The sequence below is a fragment of the Xiphias gladius genome, chromosome 19 (assembly GCF_016859285.1).
Source record: "Xiphias gladius isolate SHS-SW01 ecotype Sanya breed wild chromosome 19, ASM1685928v1, whole genome shotgun sequence".
Lineage (NCBI taxonomy): Eukaryota > Metazoa > Chordata > Actinopteri > Istiophoriformes > Xiphiidae > Xiphias > Xiphias gladius.
Window position 1 is genome coordinate 30,359,816 of NC_053418.1, and position 20,864 is coordinate 30,380,679.

Here is a 20,864-nt window from a genome sequence, read left to right on the forward strand (position 1 = left end):
AGTTCACTTTATATGTTTGAAATCTTTGAATATCCAGAAATAATTAACATGGGAAATTAATGACAATTTAATATATTTCTAATATATAAATACATGTATATAAGCAAGGATGAAATAAAACAAAACGGCCTGAAATACAAACTTCTGCTGCAAAACATTCTGCTGTTTGTAGACAAAGTAAGTCAGAAAACTCAGAGAATTTAGTTCCACACTGACAAATGCACACAGTTAAGATGTTTAGACAGTGACTGTAAATCAATGTCAGATTTATTTGTTTGCACCCAATAAATGCAAAAAAAAAAGTGGTGTAACATCCTATCAAATCTTCAAATGCAAATAATAGACTAGACCTACTCTAAATTATACTGCTTCAGCTACTTTCTTATTTTTATTATTATATTATTAGACAGAAGATTTGGGCATGCTCAGCTCTGTTTCTATACTGCAGTCATCAAGGATCTACTCTGAACTACCTTAAGAGACCTCTTGAGTTCTATTAATCTTAAAAGGTATTTTAATTCAAAAAATTTGATAAAAATAGTTTATTTTTAATTTTGAGAGTAAAAATGAGGATTTTTACATTTATCTTTCACTTAATTCCAAAATTTCCCAGTGGTCATTTACTTATAGGAAATTATGACAAGAATGCAGCAGTACATGATTGTTCTGATTTGACACTGGCTTGCACTACTTAAAATTCATACAACAGGTAATCAGACAGCTGATCACCACGTCCTGGTGTTTGTTACTGTGTTTAAAAGACATATTTGAACTGCTTTGAAGTCCAACCATTTGAGAGTGAGTTGGCCCAGCAGAACTCCCTGCAAACCTGAAACAGGTAAAATAGGACACTGAAGGAAGTGATTATACTTGGAATATATATTAAGTCTTCATGATGGCAAAATTTATGAAAATAAATGCAATTGGAAAATAACTACAATTTATGTTTGATTATCCAAATACCATTTGTTGATAGTCCTGCCACTGGAACCCAGCAGGCAGAGTTCAGCTTCTAGTTATGGTCCTTCATCCACTGCTCAGTCCACTGCACTATCTGCTCCAGGTTGCGCTCTAGATCTTCAGGAGTGTTGCTGGGCAGCTGGTGGACAATCTCCTCGCTGTAGGCCTCCATGGCTTCCTCATAGATGGTCTGGAAGATCTCACACTGCACGTTGTCCTGCAGCTTTTTACCTGTATAACCCCTGTCAGTCACAGAGAGGACAGTTCACCTCAGACAGCTAAATAGACAGACAGATATATTGTTAGCGTATATGTTGTCCGATATATACCGATATTAATTTTTTTTTTTTTTTTTTTTAAAAGAACATAATGCAGAATACGATGCTTGGGGTAATTTAGAAATGGTTTCATTACATAGTTAATCCAGAAGAGTGCGTTCCAACTCCATTGTTTACAATTAGCTCAGCACTGTATGCAGCACATGTAGCAGAGTACGCATCACAGCAGTGATTTACCACTGAAGCAGGATTTAGATAAGAACAGGCATAGACCCTAAAATAGGAGTGGCATACCATCAGTACATGGCAGTGGAGAGCGGTATCTGTCAGTTGAAACCCAGTGACCAGTCCTTTTTATGAGGTACATGCTATTTAAAAGCTATATACAGCAGTGCCACACCATTTTAAGCAATTGCATATGCCAATGAGATTCAAACATGCAGGTGGGGAGTGTTATATGCCAAGGGAACACAAGTGAAATGCTTTTTTTTTTTTCATATACCAGTATATCAGCACTGATTTACGAATCGTCAACAATGCCTCACCAGTGACATGACACTCAGAATCTGAATATGCCATTTAAAACAAGAGTGGCATATCATTATCTACTTTTTGATCGTAGCTGCTGCAAAAGGTTTGAAATGTTCAAAGATGTAAACTAAAATCTGAAATCAGACTGGAATTGGTTTGATGGTCCACAGGCTTAAAGTCAGATAGGAGTCATACATTAACTGAGGTTACATTAACATGAGAAAAATGAAATGGAAGTTACCTGTTCTCTAGCCGTGTGAACAGCTGAGTGTTGTCTGTGCGGAGGACAAAGACTATGTGAAACCAGCGTTCAGGAAACAAGTCACAGCCGTGATAGTCAACAATCACACCACCTTCTACCATCTTTTCATCCAGCTCATCCACCACCTGCAGGATCACAACACGTCACAATATTTACAATATCTACAGTTAAGTATGTAAGTATTTGGACAGTGACACAATTTTTGCAATTTTTGCCTCTTTACACCACCACAATGGCGTTGAAACGATGCCATCAACATGTGATAGAAGTGTATAACTTCAGCTTTAATTCAAAGGGTATAACCAAAATATTGCATCAACCGTTTAGGAGTTACAGCCATTTTTTATACATGGTCCCTCATTTTCAGAGGCTCAAAAAATAATTGGAAAGTAATAGTCGGGTGTGGCCTGTTCCCTCTTTATTTAAAAGACAAATTAAGCAAATTAAAGGTGTGGAGTTGATTCCAAGTGTTGAATTTGCATTTGGTAGCTGTTCATGGCAACTCTCAATGTGTGTTCCAAAGAGGTGTCGATGCAAATGAAGGAGGCCATCTTTAAGCTGAAAAAACAAAACAAAGCTATCAGACAGACAGCAGAATCTTTAGGAGTGGCCAAATCAACAACTTGGTACATTCTTAAAAAAGAAGGAATGCACTGATGAGCTCAGTAACACCAAAAGGCCTGGAAAACCACGGAAGACAACTAAAGTGGATCATCGCAGAATTCTTTCCTTGGTGAACGAAAACCCTTCACAACATCTAGCCAGGTCAATAACACTTGAGGAGGCAGGCGGATCATTGTCAAAGTCTACAATGAAGAGACGCCTTCATGAATGTAAAAAGACCACAAGGTGCAAAAACTGGTAACACTCAAGAACAAGATTCTTTGGACAGATGCAACCAAGATTAACTAGTACCAGAATGATGGGAAGAAAAGAATATGGAAAAGGAAAGGAACGGCTCGTGATCCAAAGCATACCACATCATCTGTCAAACATAGTGGAGGCAGTGTTATGGCATGGGCATGTATGGCTGCCAATGGAACTGGGTCACTGGTGTTTATTGATGATGTGACTGCTGATATAAGTAGCAGAATGAATTCTGAAGTATATAGGGCTGTGTTATCAGCTCAGATTCAGCCAAATGCTGGAAAACTAATAGGATGGTGCTTCACAGTACAGATGGATAATGACCCAAAACATATTGCGAAAGCAACCCAAGAGCTTCTCAGGGCAAAGAAATGACATTCTTCAATGGCCAAGTCAGTCACCTGACTTCAAGTCAACTGAGCATGCTTTTCACTTACTGAAGAAAAAACTGAGGGCCTAAAGACCCACAAGCAGCAGCTGAAGGCAGCTGAAGTAAAAGGCCTGGCAAAACATCTCCAGGTAGGAAACTCAACATTTGGTGATGTCCATGGGTTTCACACTTCAGGCAGCCATTGACTGCAAAGGATTTTCATCAAAGTATTAAAAATAATCCTTATATTTATAATTATGTTGGTTTTTCCAGTTACTTTTGAACCTCTGAAAATGACGGACTATGTATAAAAATGGCTGTAATTTGTAAACTGTTAGAGATATTTTTGTTAAACCCCTTGAATGAAAGCTGAAACTTTATACTTCAATCACGTCTTGACGGCTTTGTTTCAAATCCATTGTGGTGGTGTACAGAGGCAAAATTAAGAAAATTGTATCAATGTCCAAATACTTATGGACCTTACTGTACATCCACCCAAACTAATGCAGTCTGTAGTGATAATTTACTTCATGTTGGTTCAACATTTTCACAAACCCACTTCAGCTCACAGATCGACTTAGCGGCCCATGCTATCCCCTCAGTTATGGTTATAATTTAGGTTATAATTTGTCTACATACAGTATATGAAGTAGCAGAGGAAGGAAGCATGAAAATAGCACCTCTTCCTTCACTTCTCTCCAGGATGTGAACTGCACTGGTGGTTGTGTTTTGTGAAAGCAGTGGGTGCACCTGACCTGACCAGAACCATGCTGATTTTGTAGTAGCGTGTTTCTATTTCTGTGCAGTACAGATCAGGAAATCAGAACCGGGTTCAAAGGTTGCATGTGTAATTTCACTCACCCTGTCCTCATCCAAAATTGGGCACTGGTACTCTTCATCATAGCCATCATAAAGTTGTCCTGGGGAAAGAGAATTGGGATAATTAGGAGCCTCAGGATGACTGCCATGTATCTACATTTAGTTGCGTCCTGTCCATAAAGTCTAAATGCAATGGTTTTAATTTGTGATTCAACAAAGGGATGAGGGATGCTCCATCCCCTAGAAATCTCAATCAATGTTAGACGTTTGTTTCAGTATTTGTTTCTGTTAGTTGAAGTTTTTACCTTCCTGGGCCAGGTCTCCTATATTAACATAGTTCAGGCCTGTCCGGTGGGCTAGCTCCTTTCCTAAAGTGGTCTTTCCAACACCAGGGGTTCCTGTACGAGAGAGGATTAACATTCAAGATTAAGATTATATTTGATTCAAGACACATTCCGTGTTGCCTTATTTTAAAAAGGTGAAATAATGCATACTACATCATCTGGTGAGATCTGATCCGGCTGTTGAGCAGTACCAATGATTCTGCAATAAAGATGACAAATTTTGCCTTGCAACTACCCACTTGATATTTAATATTTCATTTATGGATAGAAATGAGGTGATGGTGGTGGTATTGGGAGAGGATTACAGCTGCTGTACCAGAAGGAACCACAGGAATGTTGACTCTTTCTAGGTTACGCTCTGCTGCCAGATTTGGCTAAAAGGTAGTGGTGGTGCTGGTTAGATGCTAAAATATGTATAAACTCCTTTAGGGGTACAACTAATTATTCTCAATATGATTAAGATACTATTTATTTTATCAACTAATCCATTCTTGTCTATTAAAAATCCAAAAATAATGAAAAATGCCTTTCACAGTGTCCCAGCAGCAAATTGACACCTTCAACTGCCTTGTTTTGTCGAACCAACAGCCCAGCACCCAAAGATATCCAGTTCACTCTGGTAAAGAACTGAAAGAGGGTTTTTTATGCGTGTGCATTGATGGCTACAGTATACGTACAGTGTATTTAGAAAGTATTCAGAACCCTTCACTTTTTTCAAATTTTGTTATGTTGCAGCCTTATGCTAAAAATCATTAAAATTAATTTTATCCTCTCATCAATCTACATTTAATACCCCATAATGACAAAGTGAAAACAGAATTCTAGAAATGTTTGCAAATATATTAAAAATGAAAAACTGAAATATCGGACTCAAATATTCAGACCCTTTGCTATTCACCATTTCTCTAGTTCATCTTTGAGATGTTTCTACACCTCGATTGGAGTCCACCTGTGGTCAATTCTATTTTTTGGACATGATATAGCCCTATATAAAGGTGTCACAGCTAACGATGCATATCAGAGCAAAAAACCAAGCCATGAGGTTGAAGGTACTGCCTGCAGAGCTCAGAGACAGGATTGTGTTGAGGCACAGATCTGGGGAAGGCTACACAAACTTTCTGCTGCATTGATGGTTTCCAGGAGCTCAGTGGCCTCCATAATTCTTAAATGGAAGAGGGGTGAAACAACCACAAGTCCTCCTAGAGCTGGCTGCCAGGCCAAACTGAGCAATCGGGGGAGAAGGGCCTTGGTAACAGCAGTGACCAAGAACCCAATGGTCACTCTGGCTGAGCTACAGAGATCCTGTGTGGAGTTAGGAGAAACCTCCAGAAAAACAACCATCTACATCATGATCTGATAGTTGATGACAGTGATGAAAATCAAAATGACATTATGCCATCACTTAAACGATCTGTGTATGTTCAGGCAGTTTGTTTTTTCATTTGAAACAAAAAACAAAAAAAACAAAAACAAAACATAAATACAAACAAAAAAAACATGTTTTTTTCCTTTTCAAACCACAATTATTAGCTTGACATGATCAAAGTAATGTTCACTTTTTAAAGCCATTGTTCATTGTTGGTTGTAGCCTACGATACAAACAAGATTCTGGAATTCATCAATCCTAAGGAGTGTTGACCATTATCATAGGCAGGCTTTTTAGGCAATTTATTTAATCATTAACAGCAAAATAACCAAAACTAAATATAATATTGGTATTATTGCGCATTAGTAGCCTCTATGATAGTCTACAGAAGGAGTTTCAACAGTGCAATATAGAGCAACGCCTGCTATCCTAATATTACATTTCTATGCGCAATTTGTATTGCTTAGCAAAAAAGCCCATTTAATATTTTGCTGTACATTAAAATACACAAAAGTTATCAAAATGTTAAATTCCTTAATATTCCAGATTAAATCAATACATTTTTAAATTCCCTAACTGTCCCGATATTTCATGCCCCATGGGAACCCTGGTAGTACCCCGAAACACAATCAGTTTATTCATTACTTTACATTCTTGAAGTGGTGCAGTAATGACAGAATTAAAATGTAGTGTGTAGCAGTTATGGTTAATGGTGTTATAGTCAGGCTAGTGTTGACTACAACATATAGGGGAGACCACAACCAGTTTGAAAAGGAATATCAAAAATATTTATTTTAAACCAACATTGAACTATCTGTTGAAATTTTGTAGGCGGCGCCATTAAGCCATTTTGCCACACCCATATAAAATGTCATTTTCTGCCAATTTTGACACGTGCCAGGTTTTGTGAGTTTTCGAGCAGGATGTGATATGATGTCAATCTGATTAACAAATTCCTTCTAGAGAATGAATGTATAGGGACTTTAAATGGGAAAAAACTCTACGTCAATTACACATTAATTTTAAAATGGCTGAATTCCTGTTGGGTTTAGGTCATTGTACCAAGAGACTTTTTTTTTTAAATCTTGGGATGTTATATGTGTCTACCAAATTTCGTAAATCTAGGTGTCGAGCCAATCCTGGGACCCATATCAAATATCAATTTCTGCAATTTCTGATGCGTGTGCCATGTTTTGTGCCTTTCTGAGCATCCCTAGCCCCTCAGCAAAAATGTCCTGTGGCGAAACATCAAAATTCGTTACACGTGCCTACCAAATCTTGTATATGACAGTGAAACATACCGCAAGAGCTATTCCGTTGAAATTTTGTAGGGGCCGTTATTGAGCCATTTCACACACCCATGTGCAACACCTGTAAAGCATGTCAATTTTCACTACATCTGACCCATGTGCAACGTTTCATGAGTTTTCGAGCTCATTTAGCCCCTCAAATGTGATTAATGTATCCTAATAATAATAATAATAATAATAATAATAATAATAATAATAATAAAGCAGTTTAAATATGGCCTTTGCACCGGTCAGTAGTCAGGCCCTAATAATCTATACAAAAACAATGCACATTTGGTGCAAGGAACCTATGGTTCGGGCCTTAAAAAAAAATCCTCTATCTATCAATCAATCAATCAATCAATCATTACCCTGGTATAAAACCTTTCCTTGAATAGTGTTACAGTTCCATAGAATGGCCATTCTATCCTCTTGGCTTTTATTTTGATAAATTTACTTTTACTTCCGTGTCTTGCTTTCGTCATTTTTCAATTCAACAAGGAAGATTAAAATAGGAATTTGCATTTGTCTTTTGAATTTGGTTTCCTCATTTTTGGCTTTTTCATTCTGACAACAAAAAAAGGAAAAGCGGCTGTTTTTCAGGTTTTTCGTTTTTGGTTTCAGACCAACCTGCCTGAACCTACACGACTGAACTGAACTCATGCTCAAAGCTAGCTAATTCCACCAATTCCAAGGCGAAAGGTCTGCGAAACGATCTAACAGTAGAAGAGTCTGTCACCTGTTAACAGAAGGTTTGGTCGCTTCCTCATCTTCATAGCTCACCAGCAGCTGACACGTGTCTTGATAATGGCCACCTGAAAGACAGAACAGTCCTGTTATCTCTTCCTGCCGTTCTAGACGGAGTCTTTAGTCCCAAATCGAAATGTGAAGACGCAAACCTTTAAAAGAGGAAGCTGACAAAATTGAATACGTAGGTAACTAATTTTTTGTCATCACAGCCATCTCAGCAGGAGATATCCACGCACAAACACTACAGCGAACCTAGGCTTCACGTCACTTTTACGTAAATGAGCAGCCAGTTTACGGCATTCCGAGACCATGGAATTTAAATAGGTAAACTCGACTTTCCTTTATGGCTCCTTTTAACCTTTTGCTAACACCGACGTTTCTCCTGCTTTGACTCACAAAATAGTTCTCATTATACCGGAACAACCGATCGCGGGTTTATAGAGACGGAAACACCAAAGTACGCTTCTGACACATCAAATGATCAAACAAGGTAGGTTAATAAAGAGACATCATATTACCATTACAGAAACTAGTCCAAACACATTCAAATAGATTAAAATTTACTTTTATCAGGTGTTTGGTGGTTCAAGAATTTCGTGTATGTGTTTGACGTGTGTGCATGAATATACATGTAGACTGAATGCACTTTCGGCAGCACAACAAGTTAAGCTAAAGATATTGCAAAATGAAACCTCAAGTACTCACCACCCTTTCTTTATGCTGTTTAATAAGAGAAGTATATCCTGTCTTTGCTGACTTTTGTTCGCATGACCTAACAGCATCACCACAACCAACTGTTCCCACTGCTTTTTAGGTTCCCAGTTCTTCGTTGAACTGCTCCCCTCAATGTGAAGCACCACGGTGAAGGATGAACAAGCTTTCTATGGGAGACAAAGCTACATCAAGCACAGTAGGTTCTTTAACATTATAATTACATTACATCATTTGTTTTCTAAAGCAAGATATCAACAAGCTATCTGATGAGTATGTTTGGTTTACATAGTTTTACGGACAGATGTTTCTAGTATTTTGTCCACCCCATTGATATCAATGAGGGTTGGCTAATCAACAGCAACACCTCTCAGTACAATAGAAACGATACAGTTCAATCTAAAGTTTTAGAACACCTTAATTTTTCAAGCTGTTATTTAAATTGACATAATTCAGTGTCTCTGTGTTTCTGTTACGGCATAGAACAAATAAATAATTGTAGATTTAAAAAAAAGGAATCATGGATTCATCTTGTTGAATTAATTTAATCTAAATTTCTGACTCATTCAGCAGCTGAACACAATCGAGGTGTTCTTTCTACAATGGAAATCAAATATTGTTAGGTTTAAGGGGTTTAAGTCTGGAGACTGCTGGTCTTCCATCACGTGAAGCCACCGTCTGGTTCTTTTCTTTTAATGTTTTGCTGTAGGATGAACCCCTGACCAACCAGTCTGTCTTCCTATTGCCTTCTTTTTGACATTATGATGGAAATATAGAGTAATACTTCCTGCAGTACAGTGTTGTCCTAATAATGCATAAGAAGATGTCGTAACACAGTCTGTTCTAACACGGTCTTTGTTCAGACAGAGGGTTTGTAAGTCATGTTGGGGCACCTGTAGGAATTGGTTGCATTAACTTTCAAGGCTTCATTTACTTCTGTTCCCGCAGAAAAGCTTTAGGTTAACCCATTACTTGATCCCTGAAAAAGGCCTGTTTCATAGTACATGATTTTTCAGTTTTCGGTGACTTAAACTTATTTTTTTTACCTTGGGCAGTTTATCGCTGACCTTTGTGCCATTTTCAAGTTTTTTCACTGCCCTTGAACTGCTTAAATTTCAATTAAAAACTAGAAAAATTGGGTCTTTTACAACTTTTGACCAGTATTGTATATGATAGTATTGACACTGAAATTAAAATCATGAGACCCAGTTGTGAGGACAGCATAGCTTTCTTGTCAATTTTACAATTTGTAAACAGCTTTGCATCCAATTAATTGCTTTCAGTGGATTCAAAAATGTATTTAATACATTCCCCCACTGATCTTTGACTAAATATCTGTGAAGATTCTCAGTCATCCAGGTCATGGTATTCTATAAGTGCTATGAAAAGGCAACTGAACTTGCTTGAAGTTCTTGAAGATGTTTAGCCTCTCATCCGAAAGGCTTCTGCAGTTCTAACTAGTGGGGAGTTCCAGGTATTTATCCTCTGCTGAAATCACCAACACTTGTGAGTCGTTGAGGTCGCATAAGTCGTTGACCCTCTCTGGTCATCATGTGAGTCGTTAGGATCACATAGGTCAAGGTGTGGATGGGTGCTGACACCTTGAAGGACGTTAGGATGATAAGTGAGTTGTTGACCCACCCTGCCATCATGTGAGTTGAGGGTACATGAGTCCTGATGTCCTGGGTGTTCAGATGTCTGGGGAGTGAATTGGGTTGTGTGAGGTTGAGAAAGATGGCTTCTTTCACTCCTTTCAAATCATCGGTTTTCTCTGGTCAAAATGAGTACATCATTGTCCTGAAAATAGTGTCCTTTGTCCTTAAGATGCAGATGGACTGCTTAGTCCTGGCCTGGGGAACTGGCTCTCCTGTGTTGTGCCATGCACTTATGTAGCGGTAGTTTAGCTTCCCCAACATACAGGTTTGTGTATTCCTTGCTGCATTGGACTGCGTAAACTACATTGTTCTGCTTGTGCCTGGATATTTTGTCCTTAGGGTGGACAAGTTTTTGCCTCAGAGTGTTACTGGGCTTGAAATGCACAGGGATGTTATGTTTGTAGAAGATCCTTCTGAGTTTTTTCGGATAACCCAGCAACACAGGGAATGACAATGTTGTTGTTTTTTTAATTGCAGTTTTCTTCTCTGTCTGTTCTGCCTCTTTTTATGGTTTTGACGAAGGCCCAATTGGGGTAACCACAAGTTATAAGTGCGTCCTTGATGTGTTTATGGTCCTTCTCTTTCTCCTCTGACCTTGTAGGAATGTTCTGAGCCTGTTGGTGTAGGGTTTTGGTGACCCCCAGTTGGTGCTCCAGTCGGTGGTGAGAGTCAAACAGTAGGTATTGATCTATGCGTACGTTATCTTTGGAGCAATGTCAGTGCCTTCCTTTCTTGGATGGTAAAGTTGGAAGGGGATGGTTTCGCACTGGCGAGAGCAGCTGATACCTTCATTCTAAGTTGTTCATCCTTCATATTAGTCAAATTGTTGTTTCTGATGGCTGATTCAGTGGCTGTGATGAGGTTTACAACTTGTACCTGTTCTGGTTTTATTGCAAAGTGGTAGTCCTTTGGATAAGACATTCTTTTCTGGTTGAGTGAGGTTCCTGTCAGAAAGGTTCTTCACCTGATTTCCTTGAATGTCGGGCTGTGTTGTGGGGTTGTGCTTCCTTCTCCAGGTCAGTTCCTCTGTTTTGTGCGCAGTGCTGAGTTGTGACTGCAAGGTTTGGAACTTGTGTGTCTGTTGTTCCTTCCCTTTGTAGTGTTGTGAAGCCTTTGCCTTTCCACAAACCTGGAGACTTGCTCCAGTGGTTCACTGGAAAGATTTGATGTCAACTCCTCGAGCATCTGTTCAGTCTTAGCTTTAAGGGCACCAATGGTAAAATCTGGGCCTTTGTCAAAAAAGCCAGGAGCGATGGTTTGAAAGAGGAGTGAAAGAAGCCATCCTTGTCAATCTCGAACAACCGTCTCTATACAGAGGAGGTGGTTTGAGAAACCACCTGTCAGCAACCTACAATGCAGTTCTAAGTTCACTCCCCAGAACAGCAGAACACCCAGGAAACCAGGACTCATGTGACCTCAATGACTCACATGATGGCAAGGTGGGTCAACGACTCACTTGTCACTGTAACGACCCTCAAGGTGTCAGCACCCATCCGCACCGTGACCCATGTGGTCCTAACGACATGATGACCAAGGAAGGTCAATGACTTATGCAACCTCAATGACTCACAGGTGTTGCCGGTCTCAGCAGAGGATAAATACCTGGAACTCCCCACTACATGGTTGGAACTGAAGAAGCCTTTCGAATGAGAGGCGAATTGCTTCAAGAACTTCAAGCAAGTACAGTTGCCCATGCATTACACTTACAGGATCTTTTACTAAACATATGTATTTTACCGCTCCCCACTTTTCCTCTCCTCAGTCAAAGCACACATTTATCACATATAATGTATGTGCCACATTTCTCCAGGATTAACTTTCTAATTTCTGCTTATCTCAATTGCCAATGGTAAGGTACCAGCTCTTGACTGAGCTCAAAAGGACCTTTGAATCCCCATGTTTAACATCTGGTTCTGTCATGTAATCTTTAATTTGTCTGTATTTTATAAACTTTAACTTACTGTAGGTATCCTCCTTCAATTGTTCCTTATGAATCTTTAATCATTTTTGTTTGACTGTATTTACAATAGGTGAACCGCTGGGTGGATCCGTCTTTCACTGATTTGCCAGGGGAAAGCTTTTCTCTGCCTGAACGGAGAAAGGGCAGCCAGGTGTTGTGCTACAAGAGGGCGAGGAAGAGGAAAGGAGAGGCCGGCAGCTCAGACCCTCACACGTCCTACCTGATGAAAGAGTCAGCCCAGAGGGACCAGGATGAGCCCTGGGTGGACAGATACTTTCCCCGTTCACAGGTTAGCATCATCACTGTTGACATTTGTTCTGGTATCCATCTGTACCTTGGGTTCAGCCAATAACTTTTATGAATCCAAATGGCCAGCCCCTGGACTTGACTTGACTTGTTGCTGTGGATATTAACAAATGCCTACATCTTGGCTCTGTAATCCTTACGAGAGTACTTTTTCTCAACACTTATAAACAGAATTCACATTGGTAATTTATTTGTAATATCAAGCCTCAGTATATACAGACGGATAGCAAATTAAAGGAAAAAACAACATAAAAGGGTTTCAGGTGTTGAGCTACAACTTCCTGCCAGAAAAGCTTCAGTGCACCTTGGCATTGATTCAGTAAGTCTCTGGATCTCTACTGGAGGGATGAACACCATTCTTCCAAAAGATATTCACTCACTTGGTGTTTTGACGATGGTGGTGGAGAGCGCTGTCTAGCACGTCAGTCCAAAATCTCCCATAGGTGTTCAAATGGGTAGAGATCCGGTGACTGAGAAGGCCATAGCATATGATTCACATCACTCTCATACTCATGAAACCATTCAGTGAACCCTCATGCCCTATGGATGCGGGCACTCTCATCCTGGAAGACATCACTCACATCAGGACAGAAATGTTTCATCACAGGATAAAGGTGATCACTCAACTCAACAACTTTGTGTTGATTTGCAGTGACTCTTCCCTCTAAGGGGACAAGTGGACCAAAACCATGCCAGCAAAATGTCCCCCATGGCATAAGCCACCGAGTCCCCTCACTGTAGGGGTCAAGCATTCAGGCCTGTACCGTTCTCTTGGTTTATGCCAGACATGCATTTTTCCCACTTGTGGAGTATATGGTAAAGGATGACTCATCTGACTATATTAATTTTTTTTCCACATCTCTGTAGACCAGTGTCTATGGTGTTTACACCACTGAACTCTCAAATGTGTATTCATCTTTGTAATGAGAGGTTTATGCGCTGCAACCCTACTATGATGACTCCATGTAATTGTTGACGGACTCTTCTTGCTGATACAGCCTGATCACGTCCTGCATTGACATTCTCAGTCACCTGAGGAAGAGCTGCTCCTCTGTTTTTCCTTACATATCTCACTAATGCACAGGCATCACTTTCATCAAACATGCAGTTTAGTCACAGATCCTATTGAAACCCTAGCCAGTTGAGCAGTCTTTGTAACTTAAGCCCCTTCCATCCGTGCCCCCAACAATGCCCCAACCCACTTTCAAATTCACTTAGACCTTTTCCTCTTGGCATCTTGATACAAAATCAGAGTCAACTGGGGCTGCTTAGCATTTTTATAAATCCTGCTGAGCATGATTGGATGTTAATTGCTTAATTGTACCATTCAGTGCGCCTGTGTGGAGGCATCTACGTTTGTTATGTTTCTCCACTCATTTATTCAGGTTTTTCCTTAAATTTGTCACCCATCTATACATAAGCATAAATACAAACAATGTCTTCAAAATGTGGGGTGGCTGATATTATTAAAATTTTCTATCATTTTATATGTACTTTTAAGCAATTATATTGATTATATATATCTCGCTACAGTACATTGTTTGGAAAATCAGTTAAGAAACAATTTATGGATACAAAGACCAGATGAGAATGTCAATGTTTGGGCAATCCAGTAAATGAATTACATGACGAATCAAGATGTTTCTTCACATTAACTAAAAAAAATCCTGTAAATCCTAATCCATAAAACAGTCCTGAATAATTTGCAGCATTGCATGGGATGGCCTAATAGAGCCAGAGATATTTAAGCCATAGCTCCCTCAGTATATAAATGGTATGACAAAATCTCTAATGTTTGACAAATTTCTATCTAAGTTTCGTCTTACTACTTGTACAGTAGTTTGCTAAATTTCATTTATTATTATTATTATTATTATTATTATTATTATCCCTAAAGTGAAGTCGTAGGACAGATGTGAGGATGTCCTCAAAGCTGATATCCATCAACTACCCCCCGCAGCACTGATCAGGGGTTCAAGTTTATTTGATTTGAGTCTGAGGAGGCTGAAGGGTAATATCATGTATTTTTAGCTTGCATAAATGTTCAAGTCTGAACTTTCTAGTCTCTAGTAATGGTTACGATGTGTGTTTTTGTAGGCTGAGCTAGCTGTCCACAAGAAGAAGATAGAAGAAGTGGAGAACTGGATAAAAGTTCACACAAACTCATCAAAGGTAACTGAAGTTTCATTTTTCATTTTAATTATCAGTGATCCAGTAACTGAACCATGGCCCATAGATTTGTCTCCCTAGCTATGAGTCACCTTAGTCTTTGAGTAATTTTTGCCCAAGTTCTGACCTTTTTATTTAGTGATGTGAATAACAACACGTCCACTTCCTTCCTTGTAATATATGAGCACATTCCAATAACTAGTGGAAAACTGAGCTTTGCTGTCATGAGTCAGTCAGACATTTAATGGGTCCTGTCTGGAAACCAAGACATGTCAAGAACTAATCATGCTGTCTGAGCTATGATGATCTTAAAATATCAGAATTATGTCCCCGGAGGTTTTAAGTGAAGCTGAAGGTTCAAGTTTAGCCTGTCTGTTGTCATCTACAGGGTGGCATCTTACTACTGACTGGACCATCAGGCTGTGGAAAGACTGCTACAGTCCTGGTTTTGTCTCAGGAGCTGGGCCTTAGGATTCAGGAATGGATTAATCCCACCAACCTGGAGCCATACAACAGCAGTCAGCATGGTTAGGAGAATCCACTATTCTGTGTAAGTACACAGGCTTTTCCACCCTGTTGTTCTGATGTGTCTCTAATTTTCCATTGTTTGTCAGAGTGGAGGATGAACGGCTTGTCCTGCAGCTCCCAGTTAGCCCAGTTCCAGGAGTTCCTCCTCAGAGCCAACAAGTACAACTGCCTGAAGATGGCAGATGATGGTGGAGCAACAGACAGGAAGCTCATACTGGTGGAGGTGTGTTCTACATCATCAACTGAAGTCACTGTTCCTGTATTTACCCCTTTGTGACATTCCTATTCATTTCAGTAGCACAGTACAACAGGGCTGGGCAATATCACTTGAAATCCATATCACGATTTATTGTCACATTTATCTTTGTAACTATAAATGAAACCATATGTCGTTAAATACACCTGTGCACAAGATTATCTTTCCTCACAGTAGACCTTTTATTAAATGCTTGTACTGAAAGATAAACCCATCCATCCATCCATCCATTTTCTGCCACTTATCCAGAGTCGGGTCGCAGTGGCAGCAGCATAAGCAAGGTAGTCCAGATGCCCCTCTTCCCAGCAATGCTTTCCAGTTTCTGCTGAGGGATCCTGAGGCGTTTCGCGGCCAGATGAGATGTGTAGTCTCTCCAGCATGTTCTTGGTCTACCCCGGGATCTTCTACCAAATGCACATGCCCAGAAAACCTTCAATGGAAGGCGCCCAGGAGGCATCCTGGACAAATGCCTGAACCACCTGAACTGGCTCCTTTCGACTCGGAGGAGCAGCAGCTCTACTCCGAGCTCCCTCCTGATGTCCGAGCTGCTTACCCCATCTGGAAGTGTGAGGCCAGCCACCTTACAGCGGAAACCCATCTCGTCCGCTTGTACATCTTATTCATTCAGTCACTACCCAAAGCTTATGACCATAGGCGAGGGTTGGCATATAGATTGACTGGTAAATCAAAAGCTTTTCCTTCCCGCTCAGCTCCCTCTTCACCACAACTGTCCGATACAATGCCTGCATTACTGCTGACACTTTAACAATCCGCCTATGGATCTCATGTTCCATTTTACCCTCACTTGCGAACAAGATCCCAAGATATTTAAACTCCTCGACTTGAGGAGGTCGGAATCTGCATTGGTCCTCCTGGATCCGAGGTTCGAGGAATGGTTGGAGCCTCATTTCCATTACTCTGGTGTAAACTTTCCCAGGAAGGCTGAGCAGTGTGATACCCCGATAATTGGAGCACACCCTGCGATCCCAATTTTTAAATATGGGGAAGCACCATCCCCAGTCTCCCAGTCCACAGGCACTGTCCCTGACCTCCATGTGGCATTGAAGAGGCATGTCAGCCGAGACAGCCCTGTCCAGAGCCTTCAGCATCTCACGGCAAATCTCATCCACACCTGGTGCCCTTACGCTGAGGAGCTTTTTGACTAATTCAGCAATCTCTGCCAGAGATATGAGTGAGGGTCGCCTCAAGTCTTTGAGTCTTTGCCTCTCCTCCTCAAAGGACATGTTGTCTGGGTTCAGGAGTTCCTCAAATGGAGGTCCTGAAAATGGCCCACTTGGATTCCATGTCCCCAGCCTATCCTGGGAAGCATGAGAAGTTCTTCCAGATGTGAGAATTGAAGACCTCACTGACAGGGGACTGAGCCAGGCATTGCCAGGCCACCCTCACTACACATTTGGGTTTACCAGGTCTGTCTGGCAGCCCCCCCCCCCATTTGAGTAACACATTTATGGTTTCTGTTATCTCTTTCCATCTGCGTCGACATTCTAGAGTTTAGAGTGACATTAACAAACACTTGAAAAAAAGACTGCTGCATCTGAAATGTTCTTTGTTCACCAGTGAGAGTTTCCCTCTTTTTTCTTGACCATGCTCATGTTATATGACATAGTTATGTTTGGTGATGAACGAAGCCACATTTTGTGACACCACTGTGACAGTATTTAAGTTCACTGAGGAAAAAGTGTGCCTACACAACCCGAATGGCATCTTTTTTCTCTACCAGCTCTTTTTTTCATCTGCAGCTGTGTGCGACATTTAAGTTGTTTTGTCTCTCTGCGTTAGACTGGACAACCATGGTTTATTATGTCCCTTAAAACTAAGGGCCAATCAGTCATTATATTTTCAGGTGCATTAAAGTTGTATGGTACAAATGACAACCTGCCTGAAGGAATTCAAATTACTGATCATTCCAATATGATTAAATTAAATTTAATAAGAGATTCATAATGTCCCTTTTAGTAGATTTTGGGTTAATTGCCTGGCCATAATTTGGCTAGGCAATAAGCTATAAAGGATTGGTTAACAGCTGTTGGAAACTTGGTCTAGAGTACTTCTAATGTTTCAAATAACTGCTCAAAATTGCCATAGTTGGATGCAGAAATTTGCAGATGTGTATTCTCCTGATGTAATACCTGTAATAATTAGGAGAACCACTTTCACCAGGGTGTTATCTAGTCTGTAATGAATCGTTGATCATGTCATTAAAAAAACAATGTCACTCTTTAAACAGCTGATAGATGCCAAGAATTATCACAAAAAGAAATTGGAAAAGACTAGACTCATTGACATGCTACTTTGTATTTAAAACTGATACACTGGTCTAAAGCTCCTGTGTTTAGATTAATTTGGTAATATACCTAAGTTAACACTTGATCATCTCTTCCTCAGGAGTTGCCAAACCAGTTCTACAGGCGGCCTGGCAGCCTGCACGATAACCTGAGGTAAGAGAAGGTCGGGTTTCATCGTACATTTCCTTTCATACTTTCACACAGAAAAGCAGGAGAAGTTACTACGATGAAACACAGATGTGAACCTACACTTTAAAAATAATATCAGAAGCATTGTGACCAGTACCAGCATTCCTGGTTTAACTTTTTAACTTTTTTCATTTTCATATAGAAGAGAATGATACGAGGTCTTGAGACCTTTCTCGCTGCTTTTAAGCAAAGTTTCATGTGCCATGTTCCAATCTTAGCATCAGGAATTTGTGGGCCTGATAAAAGCCTTTCTACAAAAGAGTTTTCATTGATTGTATTCAGCACTATAAACAATACCATGTGTATAGTTTACTGTATACTCTGTCACATTGTGTCTTGCTGTGTGTCTTTCAGGCACTTTGTGAAGACCAGTCGATGTCCTCTGGTGTTCATAGTGTCAGATAGTCTGAGTGGAGACAGCAGCTCACGCTTTCTTTTTCCCAGAGAGATCCAAGAGGAGCTGGATATCAGCAGCATCAGGTTCCAAATGATGTACAAGGGTGGCTGTGATAGGGATGTTAGACCTTTTATGGAAAGCCACAGTAGACGCCAGAGACCCCTTGACAAATATTCACTGCAGTTTTCACTGAGTTTGCGGTTGTAATTTGTGTGTATTCAGCACCTGATTTGCTAAGACAGCAACTAATAACGCAGTCAGTTCCTGAGCTGAACCTCCTACTGAACTTCCAGGCAAACACTGCCTGTAGAGGAGAGATAAGTGGTGGGATTTCTATGAGTTCACTAAACTCAGAAAAGTAATAACATAGTGTTCCTGATACCAACATTTTACTTGCAGTTCAACTTAACCTGAGGAAAACTGTTACTGTTACTACATAATGAGGAGCTAAACAAAGTAGATGAAGTAATAATAAGACCAATCAAAGACAAACAAAATAAACAAGACACCAGGAATGTGCAATGTAAATTTCCACATTGCACTTGCGTAAGTTAATTATAGGACCATGATTGGCTTCCAAATTAGTTGAGATGTCACAAATGCTGCTCACAGGTACAGTTTTTAAAGGAGATTTTTAGGAGATCATGGATAAAATTTCCAATTTCAACAGATTAATTCGAAAACATTATTCTGCACATTAAAGATCAAACATCCAAGAGCAGTAAAATTGACCAAAACACACTTCTGAGTGGAGGGAACTATAAGCGTATTAACAAAAGAAAGAAAAGTTTCTTTGTACCATGTAGTGATTTTACAGTTGATTGATGGTCAAGTTCAAAATTCAGGTTCGAAGACAAGCCAAAACTCCCTATTTGTTTATGTTACAGTAATCAGATATTGTGTTCAAAAAATAGCCCATTTGCTTATTTTTTGTTTCTAATATTCAGTTTGTAGTTATATAAAGGCCAACATTCAATTCACAGTTCTCTTCATCACCACAACCTTTCTTGGGCCTCGTGCAAAACCCATATGGCAGAGATTTTCTCCTGCAAAACAGTCACTAAATTCAGCATAATACATAATCATCCTCTGTTAACATGTTTCCTCTTATTATTATTGTGATCCTCCCTCAAATACATATACGATGAGGAGAGAGGTGCACCTTGCAGACACTTGCACAAATGACACACAAACTGTGACCTGAGCCTGCTGTGATTGCTTGATAAGTACACTGCATGTTTTTGGAGCAGAATGTGTAACTTCTGTGCCTAAGAAAAACGTTGCAAAAGCTTCAGTAAATCTGGCCCTTATTGAAATGTAGATCTTTCACAGTCTATGTGGTGAGTTTAGAGTGTTCTTTTATTTAAATATACTGCAGAGAGAACCAGGCCTATATTTCGAATTTCCCCTATTTTATATGTATTTCATCATAATTTATAAGAATCCTTCTTGACTCTGTGCTCTTTGCTGATCTGTTGTACTTTGCAGCTGTTGATTAACAGGCTGTTGAATGAAATCATTCCTTATCTTGCTAACCTGTGTGGATCCTTTTAAAGGATTCAATTCAAAGGGACCACTGGATTCCCCTGAAAATTGTTTTGTGTGTTCTCTGTTTCCAGTTTTAATCCAGTGGCTCCAACCACAATGATGAAAGTCCTGACCCGCATTTCAACCATAGAGGGAGGAAAGGTGAGGGGAAGCCTTGCAGTTGATTACACATTTTGGTATGGGTTTTTGTTTTTCTACAGTATAGTTTCTCATATTTCCAAGCAGAGCTGTGGGAGGATCTGTGTCCCAGACCAGGGAGTGTTGGAGATGCTGTGTTCCGGAAGCTCAGGAGATATTCGCAGTGCCATCAACAGCCTCCAGTTTTCCTCCCTTCCAGGTCAGGAGTAAATCCACACACCTAACCACACTAGAGGAGTAGTCAAGAGTGTACATGTGCATAGCATGAAATTTGCTATGAATCCCTTTTGACTTTAATGAACTCATGGCCTTTCCTCGGGACAAACATTGTCTCACCAACTGACCTCAAAGAACTTCTTCATTGTAACTTTTCAGACATATCATTGGAAAAGGGGCTGCTGTGGAGGATGAAGAAGGACAGACCTGTGACTTCAATGAGCAAAGCTGTTTCAAGAACAAACCAGAGGAAGAAGTCCAAACAGACCAAGGAGCAGGAAGAAGAGCAGGCTATCGGAGGGAAAGATGCTTCTCTGTTCCTGTTCAGAGCACTGGGAAAAATCCTGCACTGCAAACGTGAGTCATATCTCCTAGTTTCCATACAAGCTTTTCCTCTGTTTTGTTCACTGTAGGATGTCTGCAATGAAAAGAGTCAAGCCAACAGTGACTGATATAGGTGCCGCCAAAACAGCTCTGACCCAATGAGGCACGGAGTCCACAAGACCTCTAAAAGTTTCCTGTGGTATCAAGCACCAAGACGTCGGTATCAGATCTTTTAAGTCCTGTAAGTTGTGAGGTGGAGCCTCCATGGATCGGACTTGATTTACATCTCTCAGATGATCGATAGGAATAAGATCTGGGGATTTTG

The 20,864-nt window shown here is 40.1% G+C and overlaps 2 protein-coding genes across 9 annotated transcripts in view; one reads left to right on the forward strand and one right to left on the reverse strand.

The window, feature by feature from the left end:
- ak6 (adenylate kinase 6) lies at positions 1 to 8,680 on the reverse strand. Of its 2 annotated transcripts, none has more exons than XM_040154878.1 (7): positions 8,542 to 8,680; positions 7,826 to 7,901; positions 4,393 to 4,485; positions 4,130 to 4,188; positions 2,011 to 2,156; positions 964 to 1,202; positions 1 to 829 (listed from the first exon to the last, which is right to left on the reverse strand). In XM_040154878.1, the coding sequence occupies exons 2-6, from the start codon at positions 7,860 to 7,862 to the stop codon at positions 1,013 to 1,015; spliced, it is 525 nt and encodes a 174-aa protein (XP_040010812.1). In that variant the 5' UTR covers positions 7,863 to 7,901; positions 8,542 to 8,680; the 3' UTR covers positions 1 to 829; positions 964 to 1,012. The 2 variants fall into 2 exon arrangements, with proteins under 2 accessions (XP_040010812.1, XP_040010811.1); XM_040154877.1 differs by lacking the exon at positions 8,542 to 8,680 and adding an exon at positions 7,986 to 8,102 and having other exon boundaries at positions 4 to 829.
- Positions 8,210 to 20,864, forward strand: part of rad17 (RAD17 checkpoint clamp loader component) — a 23,813-nt gene continuing 11,158 nt past the window's right edge. For 5 of the 7 annotated variants that reach the window (XM_040154869.1, XM_040154870.1, XM_040154875.1 and 2 more), the window contains exons 1-11: positions 8,651 to 8,746; positions 11,775 to 11,878; positions 12,233 to 12,451; positions 14,566 to 14,640; positions 15,026 to 15,164; positions 15,252 to 15,388; positions 17,828 to 17,880; positions 18,271 to 18,396; positions 19,933 to 20,002; positions 20,087 to 20,198; positions 20,375 to 20,572. In XM_040154869.1, coding sequence (XP_040010803.1) covers positions 11,822 to 11,878; positions 12,233 to 12,451; positions 14,566 to 14,640; positions 15,026 to 15,164; positions 15,252 to 15,388; positions 17,828 to 17,880; positions 18,271 to 18,396; positions 19,933 to 20,002; positions 20,087 to 20,198; positions 20,375 to 20,572 — 1,186 coding nt within the window. In that variant the 5' untranslated portion in view covers positions 8,651 to 8,746; positions 11,775 to 11,821. Of the gene's footprint in view, positions 8,327 to 8,650; positions 8,747 to 11,774; positions 11,879 to 12,232; positions 12,452 to 14,565; positions 14,641 to 15,025; positions 15,165 to 15,251; positions 15,389 to 17,827; positions 17,881 to 18,270; positions 18,397 to 19,932; positions 20,003 to 20,086; positions 20,199 to 20,374; positions 20,573 to 20,864 lie in introns of those variants that run through there. The other 2 variants (XM_040154871.1, XM_040154872.1) reach the window with 1 other exon arrangement.

Coding starts and splice junctions, on each gene's coding strand:
- ak6 (XM_040154878.1), bottom strand. CDS start 7,862: ATGAAGATGAGGAAGCGACCAAACCTTCTGTTAACAG. Junction 4,189..4,392: donor AGGAGACCTGGCCCAGGAAG/GTAAAAACTTCA, acceptor CTCTTTCCCCAG/GACAACTTTATGATGGCTAT. Junction 1,203..2,010: donor TTCACACGGCTAGAGAACAG/GTAACTTCCATT, acceptor TGTGACTGACAG/GGGTTATACAGGTAAAAAGC.